The 25,650-nt window shown below is 29.5% G+C and overlaps 2 protein-coding genes and 1 long non-coding RNA gene across 4 annotated transcripts in view; 1 reads left to right on the top strand and 2 right to left on the bottom strand.

The window, feature by feature from the left end:
- Positions 1-9,731, top strand: part of LOC130670855 (disintegrin and metalloproteinase domain-containing protein 10-like) — a 60,652-nt gene extending 50,921 nt beyond the window's left edge. For both annotated transcript variants that reach the window (XM_057474477.1, XM_057474559.1), the window contains exons 14-17: positions 4,619-4,746; positions 5,982-6,096; positions 6,214-6,348; positions 8,735-9,731. In XM_057474477.1, the coding sequence (XP_057330460.1) occupies positions 4,619-4,746; positions 5,982-6,096; positions 6,214-6,348; positions 8,735-9,289 (933 nt within the window). In that variant the 3' untranslated portion in view covers positions 9,290-9,731. The remainder of the gene's footprint in view (positions 1-4,618; positions 4,747-5,981; positions 6,097-6,213; positions 6,349-8,734) is intronic.
- Positions 1-25,650, bottom strand: part of LOC130671197 (uncharacterized) — a 190,654-nt gene that overhangs the window by 37,415 nt on the left and 127,589 nt on the right. The gene's annotated exons all lie outside the window — the stretch shown is intronic.
- On the bottom strand, positions 12,735-20,292 carry LOC130670984 (ras-related protein Rab-27A). The gene is made up of 5 exons (XM_057474675.1): positions 19,490-20,292; positions 18,545-18,615; positions 18,342-18,456; positions 18,165-18,277; positions 12,735-13,804 (listed from the first exon to the last, which is right to left on the bottom strand). The coding sequence occupies exons 1-5, from the start codon at positions 19,631-19,633 to the stop codon at positions 13,621-13,623; spliced, it is 627 nt and encodes a 208-aa protein (XP_057330658.1). The 5' UTR covers positions 19,634-20,292; the 3' UTR covers positions 12,735-13,620.

Raw genomic sequence — 25,650 nt, 5'->3', positions numbered from 1 at the left:
GATTAAACGATCTTTCAAATGAGCTATTAAAAAATTTTTTAGTCATTGCCAATCTATTGTTATGCATTTTTTAAAAAGTTAAATGCCGTTTTTTCTGTTTTACGGTTCTCTTACTAGTTAGAAACCACGAGACTTCAACAAGCATCGAAAAAAATATTTGTTTTTATAAACAAATGCGCATAACAATAGATTGGCAATGACTAAAAAATTTTTTAATAGCTCATTTGAAAGATCGTTTAATCCTTTATAAAATTGTCCTGAATGTTTATTTTCGTATCCCTAATAGTTTAAACGTTATATTAGTTTTTTAGTAGATAAATGAAGCAGCCGCTGCAACTTTTGTAGCACGTGTTTTTTAAAAGTACAATAAAAAATTGAAAAAAATTAATTAATGTGTCCTACTCGCTTTTGACGCCGCGCGCGCAACCTAAAAATGTCGCGCGGAGACCCATTTTCAGCGTTAAATTAAAATTATAAATAATGGAGATAGAAATCCGGGGAGTCGGAGTTTTTTATTGGAAATTTCCTCCTCTTTAAGAATCTTTTTGTAAGAATTCTTAAATATTAATAGTCTATGAAATATTGGCAAAAAACGAAATGCCTTCTTTTTTTCGTCTTTAATTGTTTATAACTTTTGCAATTTTTTACGTGCTAATACACACTTTTAGGACATTTTTCTAGGCGTCATTCCGGATCCAATGAGCTATCGCACCTAATTTTAAGAGCAGTATCTCTATTTTGGACCATTTTCAACTTGTCGACTAGACTATAAGGGAGATTTTGAATAGAATCGAAAATATTGCATTTAGTTATCGAAATGTATCATTAATCTTTATTTCAATGCATTAACCATAAAATATAATGAAGTAACGGTAATTTACACCACAAACAAACAAAAAATTAAACTTTTACAAAAACCATACGAATAGACCTTATTTTACAACGGTAGGGTAATAAGGCCTACGGGTTATACAAACTGTAATAATTAACTATACTTAATAAAATTGGTATTAGTGATGAACCATCACTTAAATTTAGCAACAATACTTTTTTAAAGACAGAAGACTAGATTGTTTTACTCAACAGCACTTAAAACTATCAGTATCCTTTTTAAGAATCAGAAGACTAGATTGTTTTTTATGATTTCTTCTGCGCTACGACATCATATGACGGATGATGAAATATAGAAGACAGGAAACGTGGTATCGAGACTCTATAAATTTGTCGTAACATATCTATGCAAGACCCTTCTACTCGAGTAGCTGTTAGCGGAGGCGGTTATTTTAAATATCATTTCTGTCACTTAGGCCTTATTACCCGCGGGTACCTTAAATTTTTTATTTTTTGATTCACAAACTCTTTGCGATATCTCGAAGAAAAATTTCCGGATAGAAATGAAAAAAATTTTGTTTTGAGGCCTAATGTGTGTAGACTTTAACTATACTTCAATAAAAAGCGTTAAGAATTTAGTTAATTAATCATTTATTAATCAGTTAGTTAAAATTTCGATAAATTTTTGATGTTTCGGTTCATGTCTGCACTGTTAAAAATAATTTGATAATTACAATACAAAAGGAATTGAATTTTCATAACTAGATATTTTAATTGTATTTTCAATAAAAAAATCTTCAAATTTAATATACGTAATTTAATAATCAAGCTGGTATTTAAAATTTAGATAAAAAATATGAATTTGAATAAACGTACTTAAAATTTATACTTGTTTTTTTAAGTTTCAAAGCAAGTATTGAAAATTCTAAGACATATTGAATTTTAATATTGCTATTTTAATTTTCATCAAACTTATTTGAAAATTCAAATGCTTGTATATGAAATTTCTGCGCGTGACGTGCTGCGCGTTCAGTAATCAAGGATTGTGTAGTGAAATATATAATATATGTGTGAGTAATGTGAGCGGTGTACATCAGACTTTATTATTGTTAAGTTTTTCTTTCCTCAATAATATAAAGTAAATAAAACTTGTGACTGAACTGAACATCATTGACAGTATGATAAATGATGAAATGATACAGTATTAAATGTGATATACACTGTTAAAATAATTGTTTGAATTTTCAAAACAGTATATATAACGCAATAAACACGGAAAGAAAATTATGGGAAGTTTTCCTATGCATTATGGGAATGGTTCCCATAATGGTATGGTAATAGTACCTATACTACTATAGGAATGGTTCCCATATATTATGGGAACCATCCCCATAATAGTATGAGAATAGTTCCCATACCATTATGGGAATGGTTCCTATAATGATATGGGAATGGTTCCCATACCATTATGGGAACCATTCACATAATGGTATGGGAACTATTCTCATACTATTATGGGAATGGTTCCCATAGTGGTATAGGAACTATTCCTATAATATTATGGGAACTATTCCCATAATGTTATGGGAACCATCCCTATAATATCATAAAATTTTTTTTTTGCACAATAGTGTAGAAATTTCCCAAAATTTAAATTTTCTTGAATGTTTTGTGCTGACAAAAAATTCTTATTAAAAATTTTAATGTTTTTTTGCCAAATACGATTTTTTTTTTCAATGTTTGAATTTTTGTTTTTATGTTTAATAATATTTCTGTGTATTGTAGAAGTGATTACCACATTTCTTTAAATTAATTTTTTCATGATAATATGGGAACCATTCCCATAATATCATAGGAATGGTTCCTATAATAGTATGGGAACTATTCCCATAATTATAGGAATAGTTCCTATAATTATGGGAATGGTACCCATAACACTATAGGAATGATTCCTATAATTATAGGAATGGTTCCTATAATTTAGAGGAATACTTTCTATAATATTATGGGAATCATTCCTATAATTTATTGGAATGGTTCCGATAATTTATAGGAACCATTCATTCCCATAATCATTCCCATAATATTATGGGAATAGTTCCCATACTATTATAGGAACCATTCCCATAATATTATGGGAATGGTTCCTATAATTTATGGGAATGGTTCCTATAAATTATCGGAACCATTCCAATAAATTATAGGAATGATTCCCATAATATTATAGAAAGTATTCCTCTAAATTATAGGAACCATTCCTATAATTATAGGAATCATTCCTATAGTGTTATGGGTACCATTCCCATAATTATAGGAACTATTCCTATAATTATGGGAATCATTCCTATAATTATAGGAACCGCTCCCATAATTTATGGTCGTAATTCCTATGATGGTATAGGAAAAAATTTCACAAAATTATGGGAACCGCTGCTATAATTTTCTTTCCGTGAACACATACAATTGTGTTCGAAATTTCATTGTAACGATCGTATAGAATTTAAAATATACGCTTTTGAGTTTTCAAATTAACGCTTCAGATTTTCAAATACATTTATATAAAAATTAAAAAGAAAGTATTTGCAAATTAAAAAAAGAGTATTTGAAAATTCAAAAAAAAGTATTTGAATATTAAAAAAAAAGTATTTGAATATTAAAAAACTTGTATTTGAAAATTCAAAAAAGAGTATTTGAAAATCCAAAGTGTTAATTTAAAAATTCAAAAACATGTATTTTAAATTCTATATGAAATTAGTAATGAAATATCAAGCACCAATGTATGTGTTTATTGCGTTATATACAATGTTTTGAAAATTCAAACAATATTTTTAACAGTGTGGATTGAAATGAAATTTTTTTTTTTTTTAAGTTTGAAGTATTTAGTTTGCGTATAAATAAGCTATCAAACAAAAAAATGTTTTTAAATTACTGATTAATTAAATTCAAAATTAATAAATTGGATCCTGAGGTCACATCTTCGATATCTCGAAGACAAGTGCTCGTTAAAAAATGAAAAAAAATTAATTTTCCAACTCTGAAGTTGTATTTTTTAATACCGTCGTCCAAAGAATGTAAAAAATTTATTTGTCACATTTTTAAAAAAATAAACTCAAAATCCACTTTACAGATAAATTTAAAAAAAAATTTTATGCTCATTTTCAAATTTTTTATTTAAAAAAAAAAGTTTGTATAAATAAAATAAAAAATAAATTTTCATCCATCAAATTACTGAGTTACGTCGGAACATAAAATTTAAATTGCAAATTTAGTGAAATTCATTATTGTACTTCCCAACTACCAACTCGTTTCTCGGTATATATATATATTTCTACACGCAATCAAATATATATAGAGCACACATGAGTTTATTCTCAAGTGAACATTCCATTGAAAGACTGGAATGTTAATAAATAATAATATTTAGACACATAAAAATGTGATAATAATAATAAATTTTTTGTTTGCTCGGAATATGAATAATTATATTCTTGTAAAATATAAATTCAGATTTATTTGATGTCGTTGTTTATTTAGTGCTTGTACTTGTGTATTTAAACTTGCGTTGTATTTGCGTCTGAATAAGAATAAAAGTACTTGGGAATAAATCGGAGACTCACGCTGGGGGTGAGTGGGTGGTTAGGGAGAAAAAAGGGAGGTATAAATTATGGGGGATTTAATAGAATGTAATAACAAAGAAAGTCACTTTGGGAAATGAAAAATGTCTGAGTGGTTGAATGTTAAAATAAATCTTTGGATGGATGATTTTATTTGTAATTTTATGTTATAGGAGTGCACTGGCAGCATTTGTCTGGCTTACGGACTCGAGTCCTGTCAGTGTGTGGCCCAGGCTAATGATCCTCCGACTAAAAGTTGCGAGTTGTGTTGCAAATTGCCTGGGGAAAATAAACTTTGCATGTAAGTTTTATTAAATTATAAAAATTTTCCTTTTTTTTTTTATTTATACGACAATTTCACCCAAAAATTTTGTTGAAATTTTTTTCTTAATTTTTAGTTTTTACCCTATTTTTTTCAATTCTATAAATTTTACCAAAATTTTGTTAGAATGTGTCCAACTTACCCCGCCCTTTGTTTCTTTTTAAATCATAAAAAACATTTTTTTGAATAAGTGCAATAGAAATTTATTTTGACTAACTTTTTTGCCTGCCCATTTTACCCTGATTTTTTTTTATCAGGAAACTGATCAAAATTTTCAGATGAACTGTCGGTTCAAAAAATTTGTATATTTTTTTAAAAATTAAAATTTTCACAGGCAGCCCATTTTACCCCTTCTTCTTTTTTTTTTGAAAACGCATAAAAAAAGTTTGGAAAATTTAAAAGTGCACTCTTCGAACGCTCATGTTACAATGAAATATATAAATTATTAATTTTTATTTTTAATTACAAAATTTTTTAATAAATGTCTAGAAAGAAATTCGTCGTTTTTTTATTATAATTTAGTTAATTCTATGACAGTTGGTAATAAAAAAAAATTATCTGATCTAACTGACGTCCACGATACATATTTTTTATTGAAATTTTTTTTGTTATAATACGTAACGGACAACCTTATGAAAGTATCAGTCTTATTAATTAGTGTTTCGTCTTTAGATTAATGTGCTTTTTATAACGTGTAAGTGTGATATGAAAATAATATATACAGTTTAATTCGAAAAAATCGCGTGACTTTGACAAGTCCGCTATAAAGCACAACCTCTCCGCTTCGCGTCCGAGGCGTGCAAAATTATTTTTCAATTAAAGTGAGCGATATTTTTGCCCGGAAAAAAATGAACTATATAAATTGAGAACGACAAGTAATATATAATGATCAAGTGATTAGTAAATCCTATTATTCTAAATAGTAATTTTTTCATTTATGATTAAAACGTTAATAATTACAGGATAAGTATGAAAATTTATTGTCTATGCAAGAAAAATTACTATTTGAACTTTAAAAATCGTAATTGATACTTAGAAAATTGACGACGAGTATTACAAAATGTATTATTTCGAAAGTTAAAATTCCCCATATTGACACCCGGGTTCCGGGTTATAATTTCAAACACTAATTTTTAAAGTTTATTTTTTTCCGTGTGTTCAACGCGGTTAATTTTACCCTGAAAATTCAATTTTACTAAAAAAAAAAATTGCAGATCGTCGTTCGAATGGAACACGCCGCCCTATGAAATTCCCGACATGATGTCCAAGCCCGGGACACCTTGCAATGACTACAACGGGTACTGCGATATTTTCCAACGCTGCCGAGAGGTTGGTTCATAAATCCATCCTACTTATCATTAACTAATATAAGTGATTATTGATGACTATTGATTCCATTAGCCGATTAAAGTACAGCTGCACTAATCTTAATGGTATAAACTACAGGTAGATCCAACTGGTCCATTAGCAACATTGAGAAGACTTTTGCTGTCGGATGCAAGCTTAGAGCGCTTTCATCGGTGGATGACCGATCGGTGGTACACTGTTGCGTTTAGTATTATTATTATCATGACTGGATTGGTAAGATAACTTTTATTTATTATTATTATTATTATTATTATTATTATTTTTTACTTTAATTAAACATTTATTTTTTTATTAGAACTATTTTTCTGATCCTAAATTAGCAGACAATTAACAAAATTTGAATTTTTTTCCAACAATTTTATTAAAAAAAGAACCAAAAATATGCACATATAGAAAATTAAAAAAAAAAATGTTGGAAAATCCAAAAGTGCACACCTCAATCGCTCATTTTATTTTCAATCATTACTTTTATTATATAATCTTAATGTATTTTTAACTTCCCGCTAAGAAAATTGTAAATTTTCAAAAATTCGGGAAGTTATTGGTTTCGGTCCGATTTACGAAAATCGAATTTCCATCAGATGTCGACGTTTCGAGGTCCTAGGAAGCTATCCTGACTAATTTCACGATGATGTCCGAGTGTATGTATGTGTGTACGTACGTACGTACGTACGTTCGTACGTACGTACGTACGTACGTACGTATGTATGTATGTAAATATTCATAACTCTTGAACGGATGAACCGATTTTGATCGTTGAGGTGTCATTCGACGCGGCTTGTTAATGTCTTGAGGCCGTAAAAATTTGAACTTAATCGGTAGGGTGCGTTCAGAGATATTTCGAAAATACAATTTTTTCAAAAATGTTTTATTTGGATAACTTTTAATTTGCTCGATGGATTGATTCCAAAATCTAATCAGCTCTAAAACTCTATAAGCCACGTCGAATGCCACCTCAACCATTAAAATCGGTTCATTCGTTCAAGAGAAACCGTTGACGAAAGAATTCAAAAAAAAATTTTTTTTTGGTTTTTTCGAAATTTCTCAAAAACGACTCGATAAATCGATTTCAAAATTTGATCAGCTTTAGAACTTGATAAAACACGTCGATTGCCGCCTCAACCATCAAAATCGGTTAATTCGTTCGCGAGATATCGTGGGAGAAAGAAATGCTAAAAAATGGTTTTTTACAAAACAATGGCATACAAAAGTATTTGCGAGCTCGAAAATGTATTCACAATAATGTTTTCGAGCTCGTTGAGCTCGAAAACAGCGGGAAGTTTTGGGGCTGGCCCGCAGGGTCAACTGACAGACCGATTTTTTTTTTTATTATGCTCTCTAAAAATGAATTAGTGAAATTCTCGCGAATCAGTGAATAGTCACTATTTCTACAGCTATAAGTATACCACTAATTCAACCATCAGTGGTATACTTATAGCTGGTTCCCAGTGAATATTCACTAATTTGAAGTGAATTTCACTGATTCATTTTTAGAGAGTGAACTTTTATTCAACTTATAAATTATCAATTTGATTTTTTTATTTCTTAGTTTCAATTTAATATTTTTTTACTAACATTTTTTTTTAAATATCCCGCCTTTTGTCTTAGATGTCGCTTTTTTCAAACATATTAATACGCTAGTGCTGCCACCAGCAGTTGATAGAGAGAAACAATGAAAAAAATAATAACAACAGTAAAAATAGTAGCTAAATTTTTTACGAATAATCACTTTTACGTCGTTAATTAATTACAATTAAACTAAAAGAATTCAGATAGTAATTTTCATAAGGGTTCTTGTGATAAAAAATACAAAGACAATAAAAAAAAGTTAGGCCGATTAATGGTGTCTATCGAGAGTTATCGTGTTTACGAAGTTTTATACGTAACAATTGACAGCACTGGTTTCTTGAGTTTAAAGAATTCATTTTAAACGAATAAAATAACGAATCGACTTAATTTTGGGTTCAAATTGTTCCTTAATAAATTCTCTATATGCTAGTATACAATTTTATCTATTTTGGTGTAATAAGAATAGTGTAGATAAATTTTTATGTCAGTAAAATAGACGAATAAAAAAAACCGTTCATAAAACACCCTCAGCCCTTTTGCGCTTTAGGTGTGCAAAAACTATTGGTGCGATTTTTTGAAATTTATCGTTCGTAAAAAAAATCCAAAAATTATTAGACGTCGTTTAATTTTTGTCCGTTTTTTAGAAACTTTATTTAAAATTTTTTCTTAAATTTAAAATTTCATTGTAATTTTTTTTTAACTGAAATTTTCATAGAAAATTTTCTTTTATAACCAACTTCATAGAAAATTTTTTTGGATTAAAAGTCTTATTTAAATTTTGTTTTTTACTCAAATATAAATTTTTTTTTTTCGAAAATTTGATTGAAAATCAATTGTTTTAATTAAAATTTTACCTTTTGTCAAAAAATTCATGGAAAATTTTTCCAACTGCAAATTTTGTTGAAAATTTTTTAAAATTTCGTTTGTTAATTAAATTTTTTTTATTTTAATTTCAATTTCATTATTTAGTTTTGTAATAAAATGAAATAAATTAATTAAATATTTAATTTAAAAAAATTTTTAATTACAGGTAATAATGACCCGATTATTAAGCAAACAATCCGATACAAACATCAAAATAATTTACTTAAATGAAAACAAAAATAATAATTTAGATAGTGGTTGCAATAAAACCAACAAAATAAAAATATTTAAATGTATGACTATTTTAAAAAAACGTTTGTTAGAAAAAATGAAGACTCTTGTGTCGCCGAAAAAGAAAAACTTAACTTCCTTACAGTCATTACAGTCGCTCCAGTCTATTTCAGACTTTGTTATCTACAATAACTTCCAAAATAATTATTGCAGAAGTAATAATTATAATTACAATGATAAGAGTAATAATAGTAATTTTTATCTGATAAATTTAATAAATAAGTTTTATAGCAAAAATAAAAAATTTCGAAGGCAAAAAAAATTAGTTAATAATTTAGTGGGGGTAGATAATGTTAAAAAAAGTTGTTATGGTGATAATAGACATAAGAGATTATTTAATGACATAAATTATTTTGTTCATTATAACGATACTAGTCCAGATACGAGAAATGCAATTTCAGATTTGGAAATTTTGTTACGACGAAGTTAGTAATTAATTATTTTTATTTGTTACTTTTTTAATTACAGTCGACTACCTGTTATAAGCCTGCCCTTCATAAGCTTCTTCCCCGCAATCGACGGGTATTGTCTCAACAACTTTCCCCACTTAACCACTCTAAAGAGTTTTGTACCTGAAAACCCGTTATAAGCCTCCATTAAAATTGTCTAAATTATAAACTAACAATAGGGAAAAATATAAAAATTAATGATGAAAACTTACTATCGATGTTTCGCGGGTAATAATTTAATCAATATTAAGTAAAATATAATTTATGGCTCATAGTTGTCATCATTAATTATAATTAAATCTTCAGTTACAATTTAAAAGTTTTTATTGAGTATTATGTTCATCGACAAAATTAGTATTATTATTACTATATAATTAATACCCCCGTATGAAAAAAATTTATATCCTAAAATTATACTGAATAATATAACACAGTTTATATTACAATATAATTATTTATATAAGATGCCATATATATTAAAATAACTATTTTTTTGCCGTTTTAATTATATAAGTATATGTTTTCAAAATATATAAATATGATATATAATATTGTATGTTGGCATATATTCAAGCTATATGAACTCCATATATTGAAAATTATATTATAAACACATAAGTAATTTTATAATGTCAATATATAAGCTAATATATATTATCGACATAAAATTTCAAGTCTAAAAGGTTTATTCCAAGCCTATATCATGTTTTAAACCTAAAAAAGTTTAATTCAGTGTTTTATAATTAGAGTCGTAGGTTGACACCCCCCTGATTGAAACGCACACTTACATATAAACATACTTTAAAATATATGTCTCGATTATATTTCGTTATATTGGAATTTATAACCGGCAAATTATACAGTGCTCTATTTGTTATTGGCGTAACTAGTAGGGTAAGTGATTCATAATGTGTCAGCGCGATGCGTTTAGCACGAGCGAAGCGAGTGCATACTGCGCACCGGAGACGAGTGCTAAACATATCGCGGGTGACGGATTATGACTTACCCTACATGTTGTGCCCATAGTTTTATTTAACTCACATGCGCTATTCACGTTTTATTAATCGCCTAAAAAGCGAAGTCTCAATAGCTGTTTAGTGACATGGTGAAAAAAAAACATTCGGCATCACAACCTTGGCTACTCAATGGGTAACAACAGGGAATTGTAATTACCCCATATTCAGTAAGAGCTTGAAAGATAGTTTCGTTTATTTTCATTACGTCACAATGGCCGGGATAGTAGACATCTTTATTGCGTTTTGACATATAATTTTTCACCAGTCGGTAAACGGCCATTTAGGGTTCGCATTTTAGGCATGATAAAACGTGAATAGCGCGCATGAGTTGAATAAAATAAATTATATATTTATATAAAATAGAAATATACATTTTTTTCATGCGGGCCTAATGTAAAAACATAAGTATTTTTTTAACGCTATAAGCATTAGAAAAATCGGAATAGTGCTCTCTAAATTAAAGTCAGTGAGAAATCCACTGGTTTATTCAGTGAGTAAAAAAATCACTGATGAATCAGTGAGATTCAAAGTTACCCACCTGTAAAACAGTGAGTATTGGGTTCACTGATTCAAACCAGTGCGAAATTTAAGTACCTCGAGTGTCCGTTCTCAACAGCGACCTATGATTAGTTATACCGGTTATGCCAAATTATTCATAACCTGATGTTTGTTTGTTAATGACAATTGAATTAATTAATAGGTTTTAAGCCAAATTGTGACCCCATTATTGCATTTTCTATTTTACATATATTATATTATGTTTTTAATTTAAGCTGTCCTCCAAGCCTTGATAATTTTTATAATTTGATCGACCATTATATTTGTAAAATTTCGAAGAAACCTCGAAGTGCAGTTTCCTTCTTCCACATTACTTTGAATAATTTTAATACAGTTGATATAATAGGAGTTGAATGAAGTAAATTCGCGTAAATATGTTTTCAATTTATTTATTTTGGGTAAATACTCATGCCCTATATGTATAAGTTGGGTTATGATGAAAATTATATCAGCTCACTGTTGAATCAGTGAAACTCACTGGTGAATCAGTAGGAATTCTCACTGTTAAATCAGTGACTACGTCCGCCATTAAAATTCACTGAGTTTACCAGTGAAGTTCACTGAGGAACCAGTGGGATTAAATGGCCGCCAAGACCACTGGTCGAATCAGTGAATTTTATTAGTCAACCAGTGACGTTTCACGGGCAAACCAGTGAAATTCCACTGATTCAAATTAAGAGAGTGACGTATTTAAAAAACGTAAATATGAGGTTTAAAGGATATTAAATAAAACAGGCCTATAACGAGTAGTTAAGAACAAAACTAAACGCATGGTAGTGAGGAGACTGAAGTTCCAAGAAAAATTTCCCCTACGTTTCCTGGACAGGCATATGACGGGAAGTCGACTGTATTACCACTTTACCGCAGTATTAAAAGAATGTTTCATGATATCAGCATCGAAACTTGAAGTTTCAGTGTTTTTATAGCCAATCAAAACGAATTAATTTCAATCTTTTGCCGCAAACGAACGTTAGCAAATGTGGAAATTGTAAATGCCGTCAGTCATCTAACAGAAATAAACTTGTTTTGTCCCTCGGGAACAAACAAATAATGTTTCCGCCCGCTGACTGGAGACTTTCCCAATTTAAACTCTCATACTTGTGATTTGTTTAATAGTAATTTTAGACCATTAATTTTATTTACGTAAATGACAGTGATTGAGTTCTGACTGTGATTGTTTTATACAAATTCGTGTGAATAATAAATAGCATTTATAGTTTCTACTTAATTATAAATTGCGAATCACAATTTACCTTACGCTAATAGTTGATGATAATTGGTCTTAAATTAACTTGTTTCTGACAGGCTGCTGACAATGAGACTTTAAATTCCAATGCAAATAATCATAAAAAATATATTGCGTTTCACGGGATGAAACACAAGTTCAGACTGCGGGTGATATCAGTCCCCGGTTACGGCTCGTGCAGCCAACTTCACCCTGGTTTGAAATTATTTTGTTTCATCCCTTGTCACATAATATACTTTTTTTTTACTTATGTCCGTACTACCCCGCACAAAATTTTTTTCTGTCCCATTTTCCTCACTTTTGAAAGAATAAAAAAAATATATATAAATTTATGTTAATGCTAATTATACTCCATGACAACTTTTTATAAAAATACCACCAACTTGTAATCTATTGTACATAAATGTAATTAAATATAAATATATATATTATATACATATAAATTTTAACATAGTCAAAAAAAATTCATTAAATAATTGAATAATTTTTATTTATTTTTAACATTTCATATATACATATATGTATATATATTACAATAAAATGTATACATATTTTTTAATAACAATAATAATAAATTATAATATTTTAAATTCAAACAAGTATCCGATGTATATGTATATATATGGTAATAATAATATAGATAATAATATGATTGTTTTTGGCAATTGGCAATGAATACTTAAAAAAAATATATATACGTATATATTTTTTTTCGATTGATAGTTTTTAGGGACATCACAGTATAATTGTTATTAAGTGTAAAATTATATCAAGTTTGGCATTTTGAGATTAAATTTTTTTATTTTTTTATAGTTAAATTAAATTAGTAGATTATATATCATATATATTATATTGACTCGGTATTTATAGATTTGGAAGAGCTTCAATTTTTTGTCCACGCCAACAATTTTATAAATCACTTTTTTCCTTTTTATTTTATTTTATTTATATATTTGTATATATAAATATTTATATATATATAGTTTTTTTTTTATTAATTCGTAATCGTCAACCTTTTTAATTCGTTTGTCATCAACTTTTTTTTATTTATTCTTAATTATTCACTTATAAATTAAAATATGAGAAAATTAAAAAAAAGGTCAATTTAATTTTTTTTTTGTTAAAAAAATTTTTTGTAGTTTTTTATGACCGGCCCATTTTACCCCATTAATTTTACTACAGCCCTATTTACCCTGTCACAAATTTTTAATATAAAAAGTCACTTTCACAAAAACTTCTCATTTCAAATTTTCACAGCATCCTATTTTACCCCCATCTTAAATTTTTAATGTAAAAAAAATTTTTCCAAAAATTTCAAAGTTTAAAATCTTACTACGGCCTTTTTTACTTCTTCCACTTAAAAGCAAATTAAAAATAAGTCTTCACTAAATTAACAAACAAAATTATCACGACCCATTTGCCCCCCCCCCCCTCCCCCTAACTGCGTATGAGTAAGAAAAAATCGAACCTTACTCTACGCAAGATAGCAGGGTCAGCAATAGCAGGAGTTTCTAGGCGGTGGTGGATCTTGGTCATGACAGCGAAGTACTCGCTGATGAGGCAGCAATGACGTATCCATAGTCGCTTCCATCCTGGCCATCACTCTGTCCAGCAATAATTCAATAGCTCGCGATATATTTTGACCAGTCGCTGCACTCGTTTCTAAATAAGGCATCCTAGATAAATAATCAATTAAGTAATTAATTAATTAAATAATTTAATATTTAATGCAGTAGACGAAGTGTGCATTGTAAGAAATTTATGGAGTGAACGCAAAGTGGATGACTTTTTATTGATTTAATTCTCTCTGAGTAAATTTCTCTCCGAAAGAGAATTTTGAAAAATATTAATTATAAAAAAAGTTATTAACCCTTTAGAGTCTGACCTTGAAACCCCACTCTTCGGTCTGGCGGAGCCCGACCGAATGAGAAAGAGACCGAAGCAAATGTGACAGGGACGTATTGTAAGAGGAAAAAATTTCACCTGGGCGGGAAGTAAAAGAAAATTTTATTATTTTTTGGTTTTAATTTATTAAATAATAAATAACAAAGGACTTAAATTCAAAGTAAGAACAACATTTGGTTTCATTATGAATATAGTCAAGTATTTTAATTACCAGCATAATAATTAGTAAAAATAAATACTAAGGAAAGTTCAAATTTCAATCATTTATTATCTTGGACAGTGACAGGTCGATTTCTTAATACTCTCACGTTTATTTCATCATCAACCTCTAAAGGTTTTATGTTTGTTATTTTTCTTTCGGCATACTAGCGGCTAATTATGCGCAATAATAGTATATTACACTCCTCGGGAAGTAAATAAGAAAGCCTCAGACCACATGTTTGTTGACCTCGGCAATTCCACTTTATGGAGCATGTGGTCGATGCTGAGAAAAACATTGTATACACGATAAAATATTGATATTACTAAATTTTATAATTTAAAGAGCCTAGTCAAAAATAATGCTAAAGGTTTTAAGCCAAAAAAATCTTTGATCTTCAAGTGGGATGAAATTTCAAGATTTATGAAAACAGCTCCAGATAACAAACACTTCGTTTCAAAGGTTCATATTTATAATAATATTTATCAATTTTTTTACTAATTTATATGTTAATTTCTCTAATAATTCAAGGTTATACTGATATTTGGAGTTTGTGGAGCTCTGAGATGTGACGAGATCAGCAAACTTAAATTGCAAGATGTCGAAGATCGTGGTAAAAAGTTCCTGGTTTCTATCAGTGAGACAAAAAATGATGTCCCTCGCCAGTTTATCATCGGAGAACCCTTTTACGATAAAGTCAAGCAATATATTACAATGAGAGCCAAGGAATCATTCACCGACAGATTTTTCATTAAATATCAGAATCGAAAATTTCACCAACAAGTAATCGGCAGAAATACAGTTGGGGAGACACCGAGCGCTATAGCTTCACATTTGAAGTTACCTAATCCCAAATTATATACCGGGCATTGTTTCCGAAGAACTGGCGCAACTCTGTTGTCTGACTCGGGTGCTAATGAGACAATTTTGAAACAATTAGGAGGCTGGAAGCCTACAGCAATTGCTCAAGGCTACTTTTTATTTAATTAATTAAAAAATTTTATTTAAATATCTAAATAATACTCTTTTTTTTAAATGCAAATTGTATTCGTAAATAATTTGTTTATTTACAGGGTATGTGGGAAATTCAACAAAGAATCGGGAAAAAATATATGAGAACATAACTCATGCATCAGAATTCTCTCGAACTAATCATCAACCATCGACATCAACTGATCCACAATTCTCTACATCAAATGATCCACAATCATCTACATCAACTCAGCCACAACCGTCTACATCCACTGATCCACAACCAACTGAACCACATACGTTAACGAGTTTATCAATAAACATCATTGAAGCTGAAGTAATAATTCCAGTCAATGACCAGACATCTCCAGATGGTGAGATGGAATGTGATCACTTCTCTGATGGATTTGAGATCAACGAGGAGGATTTACTTGAAATTGATAAGCTAGAACAACCTAAACTTAATTGTAGATCACCAACTCCTGTTTTCACAACAGCTAACAACAAAAAAATACTTGTAATGCACAATGACCAATCAACAAAACCTACGCACTTTTTGAAAAAACCACCAGTTAAAATTTTTTCAAAAAAATCAGAGAATACGCCACCAGGAAAACAAACCAAAGCTATTGAAAGTGGAACCCAGCATCATATAAATGAATATAAAGCAAAATGTCTTCCTGTTAGTAAAAATCTACCTAATTTATTTCAAAACTGCGTATTTCATGGTGATACAATAAACAATTTTTATTATGCTTGTGACCATGGCGAAAATGATAAAAAAAAATCGGTCTATCGGTTAACCCTACGGGCCAGCCCCAAAACTTCCCGCTGTTTTCGAGCTCGTTGAGCTCGATAATACTTTGGTATGCCATTGTTTTCTAAAAAAACATTTTTTACCATTTCTTTCTCCCACGATATCTCGCAAACGAATTCACTGATTCTGATGGTTGAGGCGGCAATAGACGCGTTTTAATAAGTTCTAGAGCTAATTAGATTTTGAAATCGAATGATTCAATTTTTTTGTAGATATCCAAAAAAACGGTTTTCACTATTTTTTTAATCAACGATATCTCGTGAACGAATTGACTGATTAAGACGGTTGAGGCGACAATCGACGTGTTTTATCAAGTTCTAAAGCTAATCAAATTTTGAAATTGATTTATCGAGTCGTTTTCGAGAAATTTCAAAAAACCAAAAAAAAAATTTTTTTTCATTTCTTTCGTCAACGGTTCTTCTTGAACGAATGAACCAATTTTGATGATTGAGGTGGCATTCGACACGGCTTATAAAGTTTTAGAGCTGATTAGATTTTGGAATCAATCCATCGAGCAAATTAAAAGTTATCCAAATAAAACATTTTTGAAAAAATTTTATTTTTGAAATATCTCTGAACGCACCCTACCGATTAAGTTCAAATTTTTACGGCTTCAAGATATTAATAAGCTGCGCCGAATGACACCTCAAAGATCAAAATCGGTTCATCCGTTCAAGAGTTATGAATATTTACATACATACATACGTACGTACGTAAACACACATACATACACTCGGACATCATCGTGAAATTAGTCAGAATAGCTTCCTAGAACCTCAAAACGTCAAAATCTGATAGAAATTCGGTTTTTGCAAATCGGACCGAAACCAATAACTTTCCGAATTTTTGAAAATTTTCAATTTTTTTAGTGGGAAGTTAAAAATTGATGCCTGCCCCTGATATTTGCGGCACGAGCGAAGCGAGTGCTGCTGGTCGGGGGCAGGCATCAAATAAAAAAAAATCAGTGTAGATAATTAGCAAACATTTTATTTGAAAAATTTTTAGATTAAGTAAAACTGGAATTTCTTGAATTGAACAAACATGAAGATTATTGCTGCCTCAATCGTCTTAATCGGCCCATTCGTTTACGAGATATTGTTGATTAAAAAAATAGTGAAAAACGTTTTTTTTCGGATATCTACAAAAAAATTGAATCATTCGATTTCAAAATCTAATCAGCTCTAGAACGTAATAAAACGCGTCGATTGTCGCCTCAACCATCAAAATCGGTTAATTCGTTTGCGAGATATCGTGGGAGAAAGAAATGGTAAAAAATGTTTTTTTAGAAAACAATGGCATACCAAAGTATTTTCGAGCTCAACGAGCTCGAAAACAGCGGGAAATTTTCGGGCTGGCCCGCAGGGTTAACCGATAGGCCGATTTTTTTTCGATGCAATACATTAAATATTTTACGTACTTTCGATCGGCTTTAAAGAAAAATAGTATATATCACATGGGCAGAAGTTTGAGAGCTCTGAACTGCGCGCCGTGATGCCCTCGGCTACGCCTCGTGGCGCGCATCATGACGCGCAGTGCAAAAATCTCAAACTTTCTGCCCTAGTAGTGTAATATACTATTTCAATTTTTTTCTAACCTCACTTTCAAAGAGGCTATTTCCTCACGTCAACAATACTAACTACGGCACTGTCGACGAACGCAGCGCGAGATTTAAATGAGTGGAAGGGTACTCACAGGCACACTACTACTCTCACATGTCACTCATACATGCTCACGGGACTCTACGATTCGCGCTCTCCCCACTAGTCTCTCGTAGACGTTTCAAGATCCTCTGACTCTAAAGGGTTAATACATAGTGACCTTAGGTTTTTGATATTTTGACATTTATATTGAGTACGGAAATAATTACGAGTCCCTTTCCATATATTCACGCGAAATTATCTTTAAAAATGTTAAGCAGCTGATAATAAAACTTCCGGATTCACTGTCGATGTTTTTACAGTGTAAGCGTAGTAAATTAGTTTTTTCTCTCCTACGACTAAAACTACTGGAGATATGATAAAAATGAAAGAAACCACATTTGTAGAAAATTTAATTTTCTACAAAAAAGGTTCTTTGAGTCAAGGCGTTAAACTCCATAGCTTATGAGTTATATGTGTATATAGATAGATATATAAATCAGTACCCATGTTTTTGTGCTAGATCGCGAGCTTTTTCTTCGCTGACGACGCGTCTGTCTTCGAGGTCAACTTTATTTCCACATAAAATGATATCTGGTTCTTCACAATATGCATGTGTCTAAAAATATAAATATAAATAATGAGTAAAGAAATTAATTAATTCATTAAATTTAATAAATTACCTTTAATTGCTCCAACCAATTTCTTACTTCAAGAAATGATTGCTCGTTAGTTAGATCGAATAACAGTAAAAAACCCATTGAGTCTCGGTAAAAAGCTGTCGTGAGACTTCGAAATCTGGTTAAAAAAATGTATAGTTAAATGATTAACTTCAATTGATTAATTAATGCATTAATTTATTTATTAGATGATTTTAATTAATGACCTCTCCTGACCGGCGGTATCCCAAAGTTGTAAGTGGACTCTCTGTTGTCTTCCACGTGCATTTTTATGTATCTAAAAAAAGTAATTAATTAGCCATTAATTATTAACAATTAATTATGGCAAACAGGGAATCAAATTTTTGTTCAAAAGCTTTGATTTACTTTGGAGGTCGATTCTGGCTAAAATATTGAAGATAGAGGAAAAGTAAAAGAGAGCGATTTTGTAGGAAATTTAATTTTCCACACAAAATGTCATTGTCAATTTTGTCAGAGTTCAATAATTAAGCCCCTGAAGCTTGTGAGGGAAAGTCACCAAAAATTGAACTTTTTTCGAAATTTCTTATTTCAACAAAATTATGAATTTGAATTGCTGCTTAAATATTAACTCTACTGTAAAAAAAAAAAGAAAGTAATCATGCAGGAAATTTAGTTTCCTAGAAAAATGAACCTTATCAATTTTTCCTTGAGATCAATAATTAAACTCCTGGAGCTTTTTAATTTTTAAAGACGAGTCTCGATCAATTTATCTATTTATGGAATTTCTTATTTCAAGAAAATTTTAAATCAAAATTACTGCTTAAACATCAACTTTATCAAAAAAACATATCTGTAGATTTTTGGAGCAAATTTAATTTCCTACAAGAAAGTCTCTTGTCAATTTTGCCGTAATTTCAATAATTAAGCCCTTGAAGCCCGTTAGAGATGAGTCACTGAAAGTTTAACGTTTTTCAACATTTCTTATTTCAAGAAAATTAAAAATCAAAATTACTGCCTAATTATCAACTTTGTCAAAAAAACATATCTGTAGATTTTTGTAGCAAATTTAATTTTCTACAAAAAAGGTTCCTACAAAATTTCCCATAAACCCCATAGATTAACCACAATTACCAAATCAATCTGTTTCCAACAAAATTGCCCCATAAAATATAAAATAAATTGAAAATTACCACACGTTTTTCACGAAAATCGATTCCAACCGTTGATACAAATCGTGACGTAAAAATGCCATCAGTATACTGGTACAAAAAACTTGTTTTACCAACACCAGAATCTCCAAGAGCAAGAAATTTAATCAAATAATCATAATCCATTATCAAGAAATAAATCAATCTATCGATCGGCCGCGATAGTGAGTCGGCCCACTTACGATCTGACCTTAAATTCAAATTTTTTCACCACCTGTTGCCTAAACCACTTGTTAATAGACACAAATATAAGAACACCTAAATATATTTGAAGATATAAAATTAACACCACTGATATTTAAAAAAATAAATTAATTTGATTAATATGTAATAAGTCAAATTATTTAATAAATTAATTTTTTTTTTAATTTGTATTTCGGTCCCAATTAAAAGTAATAAACTATAAGTTTATTTTTCTAAATTTTATTAATTGTCTAAATTTATTAAAAATACATATACATATGTCTAATGAAAAAGCTTGCGATATAATAGACTATACTACACCAATATGGCGATGAAGGATTGCCTCCTGGTTCCCCTACTGACCTAGATGCGTGTAATGACACCGCGCATTACGAAATTTCCTCACCTCCTCTAAGTCGCTAAACAAATAAATATATATAACAATATATACATGGACAGATGAGTATGACATGAAGGTATGTATATACATATATATGGTTTTATATGTGGGCGGTAAATAAAGTTTGATATATGCAGCGCGATCTGCGGGCTCGGGATTGCGTAATTTTGAGAAACTGTTTTATCTAGTGAATGGCGGTAAGGAAGGATGTTGAGTTACTCAGTGTGGTAACGTGGGGTCTAGGGTTCTATGTTGTCTGCAGAAGGTATGTAAGAGGCAGAGGGTATTGAGAAACTGCGGTAACCGGATGAGGGAATTGAAGGCAACAGTAAAAGTTTTACCAGGGAAGGATTATTTGAATTTTAAGGGCAGGTGGCTGATGGTGAGGATCCGATTGGACTGATACCGATTGTCTAGAATACTGATGGCCGAGATTTGTCAATAAAGAGAGTACTGGGGAGTTCGGAAAAGTCTCCCCATTCAAAACTCTGATTGTAACCGACTGAAGGACTAGATTAAATCCACTAGTGTCATAGGCGTGGGATCTCTTATTCTTCTATTAAAAAATCCGCAGCATTGTAATAAATTTTCTGTTATGGAGCACACTCAGAGCTACAAAAAACATTTTTATTAGATAGGTCTAGCTATAACAGGGGGTAAGATGGGAATTTTTAAACTTCCGGCGATCATACTTCTGCATGTTCACTAGTGGCATACACTGTAAAAAGAGCGGTGTTAAAAATGGACTCAATTTAACACCACGTGGTGTTAAAATGAAATAACGCCGGTGTAAGCGATGAAAAACGGTGTGAAAAAAATTCCACGTATCGACAGTAGAAAAAAAATGCATTGCATTTGAAAAAATATAATAATTTCATGAACATTATCTGGAGGAAATTTCAATTTTGCTATGTACTTATTTAAATAATTATTTATGTTATAGGGGAGAGTGGGGTCAATTGAACCAAAAATACTTTAACTTTTTTTTTTTAGATGAATAAAAAGCAAAATGATAACTTTTTTTTTTACGAAATTATACTTTATTATATAGACTATAATTTCTCATAAGCACATAACTTAACAAATTATGAAAATTTTTAATAAACATGAAATTGTACAACTGCATCAAATGGTTCAATCGTCCCCTTTGCGAAGGCAATTGAACCAAGAGTTTTAGAACCACAAACGAATGACTTTAATGAATAATTCACTATTCATTACAGCTTAAAACTGAAATTACAATACTTCTAATAATATCGATTATTTTATATGACATTATATGTTAAAACAATTGCTTTTACAACTTCTGTCAATATAATTTTTTAACTTCCCGCTAAGAAAATCGACGATTTTCGAAAAATTGGGAAGTTATTGTTTTCACCCCGATTTGCGAAAATCGAAATTTCATCAGATGTCGACGTTTTGAGGTCCTAGGAAGCTATTCTGACTATTTTCAGAATGATGTCCGAGTGTCTGTATGTATGTAGGTGTGTATGTAAGTGTGTGTGTGTACACGGAAAGAAAATTATGGCAGCGGTTCCCATAATTTTGTGAAATTTTTTCCTATACCATCATAGGAATTACGACCATAAATTATGGGAGCGGTTCCTATAATTATAGGAATGTTTCCCATAATTATAGGAATAGTTCCTATAATTATGGGAATGATACCCATAACACTATAGGAATGGTTCCTATAATTTATAGGAATACTTTCTATAATATTATAGGAACCATTCCCATAATATTATGGGAATGGTTCTTATAATAGTATGGGAACCATTCCTATAATATTATGGGAATGGTTCCCATATTATAATGAAAAAATTATTTTAAAGAAGTGTGGTAATCACTTCTACAATACACAGAAATATTATTAAACATAAAAACAAAAATTCAAACATTGAAAAAAAAAATCGTATTTGGCAAAAAAACATTAAAATTTTTTAAAAAATTTTTTGTCAGTACAAAACATTCAAGAAAATTCAAATTTTGGGAAATTTCTACACTATTGTGCAAAAAAAAAATTTTATGATATTATAGGGATGGTTCCCATAATATATGGGAACCATCCCTATAGTAGTATAGGTACTATTCCCATACCATTATGGGAACCATTCCCATAATGCATAGCAAAACTTCCCATAATTTTCTTTCCGTGTATGTGTGTGTATGTATGTATGTAAACTCTTTGTAACTCGAAGAGCTCGAAAATGTGTTCACAATAATATTTTCGAGCTCGAAAATAGTGGGAAGTTTTGAGGCTGACTCGCAGGGTCAACCGATAGGCCAATTTTTTTTACAGTGTATACCTAAATAAAATTAACCGGCCACAAAAATTCTGTTACTTAAAATATTTTTCTATCTATTCCCTCTCTCACAAAATAAAATAAAAAGCAAATAATTGCAATAAAACACAATAATAAAATAAAATATATTTTTTATTCAACCAGGCACTAACATCCTAAGACCTCATAACTCGCGGCAATACACGTCAAAGACATTATCTTGGAGATCGTTACATTTTATCCATCCTTTTATTCTCCAACAATAATATCCCTATATATAGATACGTCTATAACAATATCCCATGTTATCTTGTTCTGTCGTCGAGCTTATCTTACAATCGTTCTAAAGCCTTTATATTTTTATAAACTACCGTATCTTCCACTTTACGGAAGCGCACTTTACTTACAAAAACTAAAATGTATATACATCTAATAAAAATAAAGTATCAATCAAATACCTTTTTAACTATATTACAATAATATTCCTTTGATAGCATATTTCCTTACAACAGACACTTTGCATTCAATATACATTTTTATTCTATAAGATTCCATATAGAAAGCTATTTGTTACTCCATTTGTCCTCATGGTGGAATTTTCGAAGAATTTCGCCATAGTCCATCATAATTCGTGGAGTAGGTTCCAAACATACCATCGGTTCAAAAGTTTATACATATATATATATATATATATGGGGCATTCCACGTCAAATCAACCACTTTTGAATTCGACCCCTTTAATTTGGCTGAAAATTTTTTCTCTTTTTCTACCCTATCAAAAACGTTTCTCATAATTTTTTCAAATTTTTTCACCCAACCGAAAAAAAGTTATAAATTTTTGAAAAAAATGGCTTTTTTTATTTTAAATAGCTATAACTTTTTCAAAATTCGACTGATTGGAACGTTTTTTTTTTCAAAATTTTTTTTTTTAAATATACTTTTTGAAAAAAAATACAAAAAAATTATTGCAACCTATTTTCATTGTTTTTTTGTAGATTTTTAGAAAAAATCAAAAATTTTTCGATGTTTACCATTTTTGATTTTTGATTTTTTTTTTTATATGAAACTTTGACATTTTCTGCAGATTCTCAAATTTTTTCAGAGTGATGTTTTTTCGATTTATATTTTTTTTTTCCAATTGAAAAAAAAAATTATTTACAACTAGCCTTATTTCTCATAACACCATGCTTAAAATTTTTGAGAGTGCTCAGAAAATTTTCAAATTTGGAAAAAAAAATAAAAACAATAAATTTAAATGGTAATGTTCGAAATAACTTGAATTTTGTTCGAAAAATCAAGTTTAAAAATAGAAGGACCTTCTGAATAATTTTTTTGTATTTTTTTCTAAAAACTACATTTAAAAACAAAGAAAATGAAAAAAAAAAGTTTTCGTTTGGGCCATTTTTGGACAGATGCTAGCAATTAAAAAAAAAAAATTCTTTTAACCATAAAACAATGAGTGTAGAAGGAATTTTTTTGAATTGCCAGCATCTGTCCAAAAATGGCCCAAACGAAAACTTTTTTTTTTCATTTTCTTTGTTTTTAAATGTAGTTTTCAGAAAAAAATACAAAAAAATTATTCAGAAGGTCCTTCTATTTTTAAACTTGATTTTTTGAACAAAATTCAAGTTATTTCGAACATTACCATTTAAATTTATTGTTTTTATTTTTTTTTCCAAATTTGAAAATTTTCTGAGCACTCTCAAAAATTTTAAGCATGGTGTTATGAGAAATAAGGCTAGTTGTAAATAATTTTTTTTTTCAATTGGAAAAAAAAAATATAAATCGAAAAAACATCACTCTGAAAAAATTTGAGAATCTGCAGAAAATGTCAAAGTTTCATATAAAAAAAAAAAATCAAAAATCAAAAATGGTAAACATCGAAAAATTTTTGATTTTTTCTAAAAATCTACAAAAAAACAATGAAAATAGGTTGCAATAATTTTTTTGTATTTTTTTTCAAAAAGTACATTTAAAAAAAAAAATTTTGAAAAAAAAAACGTTCCAATCAGTCGAATTTTGAAAAAGTTATAGCTATTTAAAATAAAAAAAGCCATTTTTTTCAAAAATTTATAACTTTTTTTCGGTTGGGTGAAAAAATTTGAAAAAATTATGAGAAACGTTTTTGATAGGGTAGAAAAAGAGAAAAAATTTTCAGCCAAATTAAAGGGGTCGAATTCAAAAGTGGTTGATTTGGCGTGGAATGCCCCATATATATATATATATATATATATATATATATATATTAATAATAATAATTTTAAAAAATTATTCATAGTAGTCTTCTATTGTTTTTCTAACTTTTTTGAAAGAAATCAAAATTTTGACGATGATCAACACTTTCTTTTATGAATTTTTTTTTTTTTTTGAACTCCAAGTCCCTTGAATACCCCCCATAAATTTTTAAAATGGTGTTATAAAAAATAAGCTTAGTTTTAAAAAAAATTGTAATCATGGAGAAAATGATAAGAAAAATTTCAGCCAAATCGGAGGGGGTCGGGTTCCAAAGTAGTCGACTTGTCGTGGAATGCGCCATACATATATAATGCAACGCATCTTGTTACGACGATAGCGTTTACAATTATGAACGAAACTTAATTAAACTTTGCACACTTATTCTATTAACCATTATCTCGGTCAAGTTCGAAGATGAGCAAAGTCGACTTGACCGATCGGTCAGCTAATTCAGAAATGATGGACATTTAAATTTCCAAAAATAATCAAAAGTGCTACTTCTGTGGCTTTTCTCATAAATAACTTTTCAACAGAACCATCTAGCCTTATTGCGCAAAAAAAACATTAATGCTGATAACGTCAGCTTCATTCTCCTGTCTATAGATATTGTTCTACAATAATTTTCCGGATTTGACTAACAGTTCAAAAGCACATGATGGGTTTTGGTGTTATGGTAAAATTGTCATCATTTTATCTTTGAAAGTTAATACAGAATAATTATAAAATTTTATATACTTATTCTTTAGGGGATTTTCTTGATCCAGTTCAAAAATTCAAAAAATCCGTTAAGTATTTGAGAAAAAGTAGCGATAGGAAATTTTCAAATTAATGAAAAATTCCGCTTCCGTGTTTTTTTTCTTCAAAAACTTTTTAATAGAAACTTAAAATCGATCATAACACTACTTTTTTAGGAGCTTGGCATAAAAATAGAAATAACTAGAAAACAATGCAGAATTTAAAAAAAATTTATCAGAGATAATTTGTAGGAAACAAAATTATCTACAAAAAAAATTCCATGACACTTTATGATAAGTCCG

The sequence above is a fragment of the Microplitis mediator genome, chromosome 1, assembly GCF_029852145.1.
Source record: "Microplitis mediator isolate UGA2020A chromosome 1, iyMicMedi2.1, whole genome shotgun sequence".
Taxonomy (NCBI): domain Eukaryota; kingdom Metazoa; phylum Arthropoda; class Insecta; order Hymenoptera; family Braconidae; genus Microplitis; species Microplitis mediator.
The sequence above is the reverse complement of the archived record's forward strand: the minus strand, read 5'-3'. Positions and strand labels throughout refer to the sequence as shown.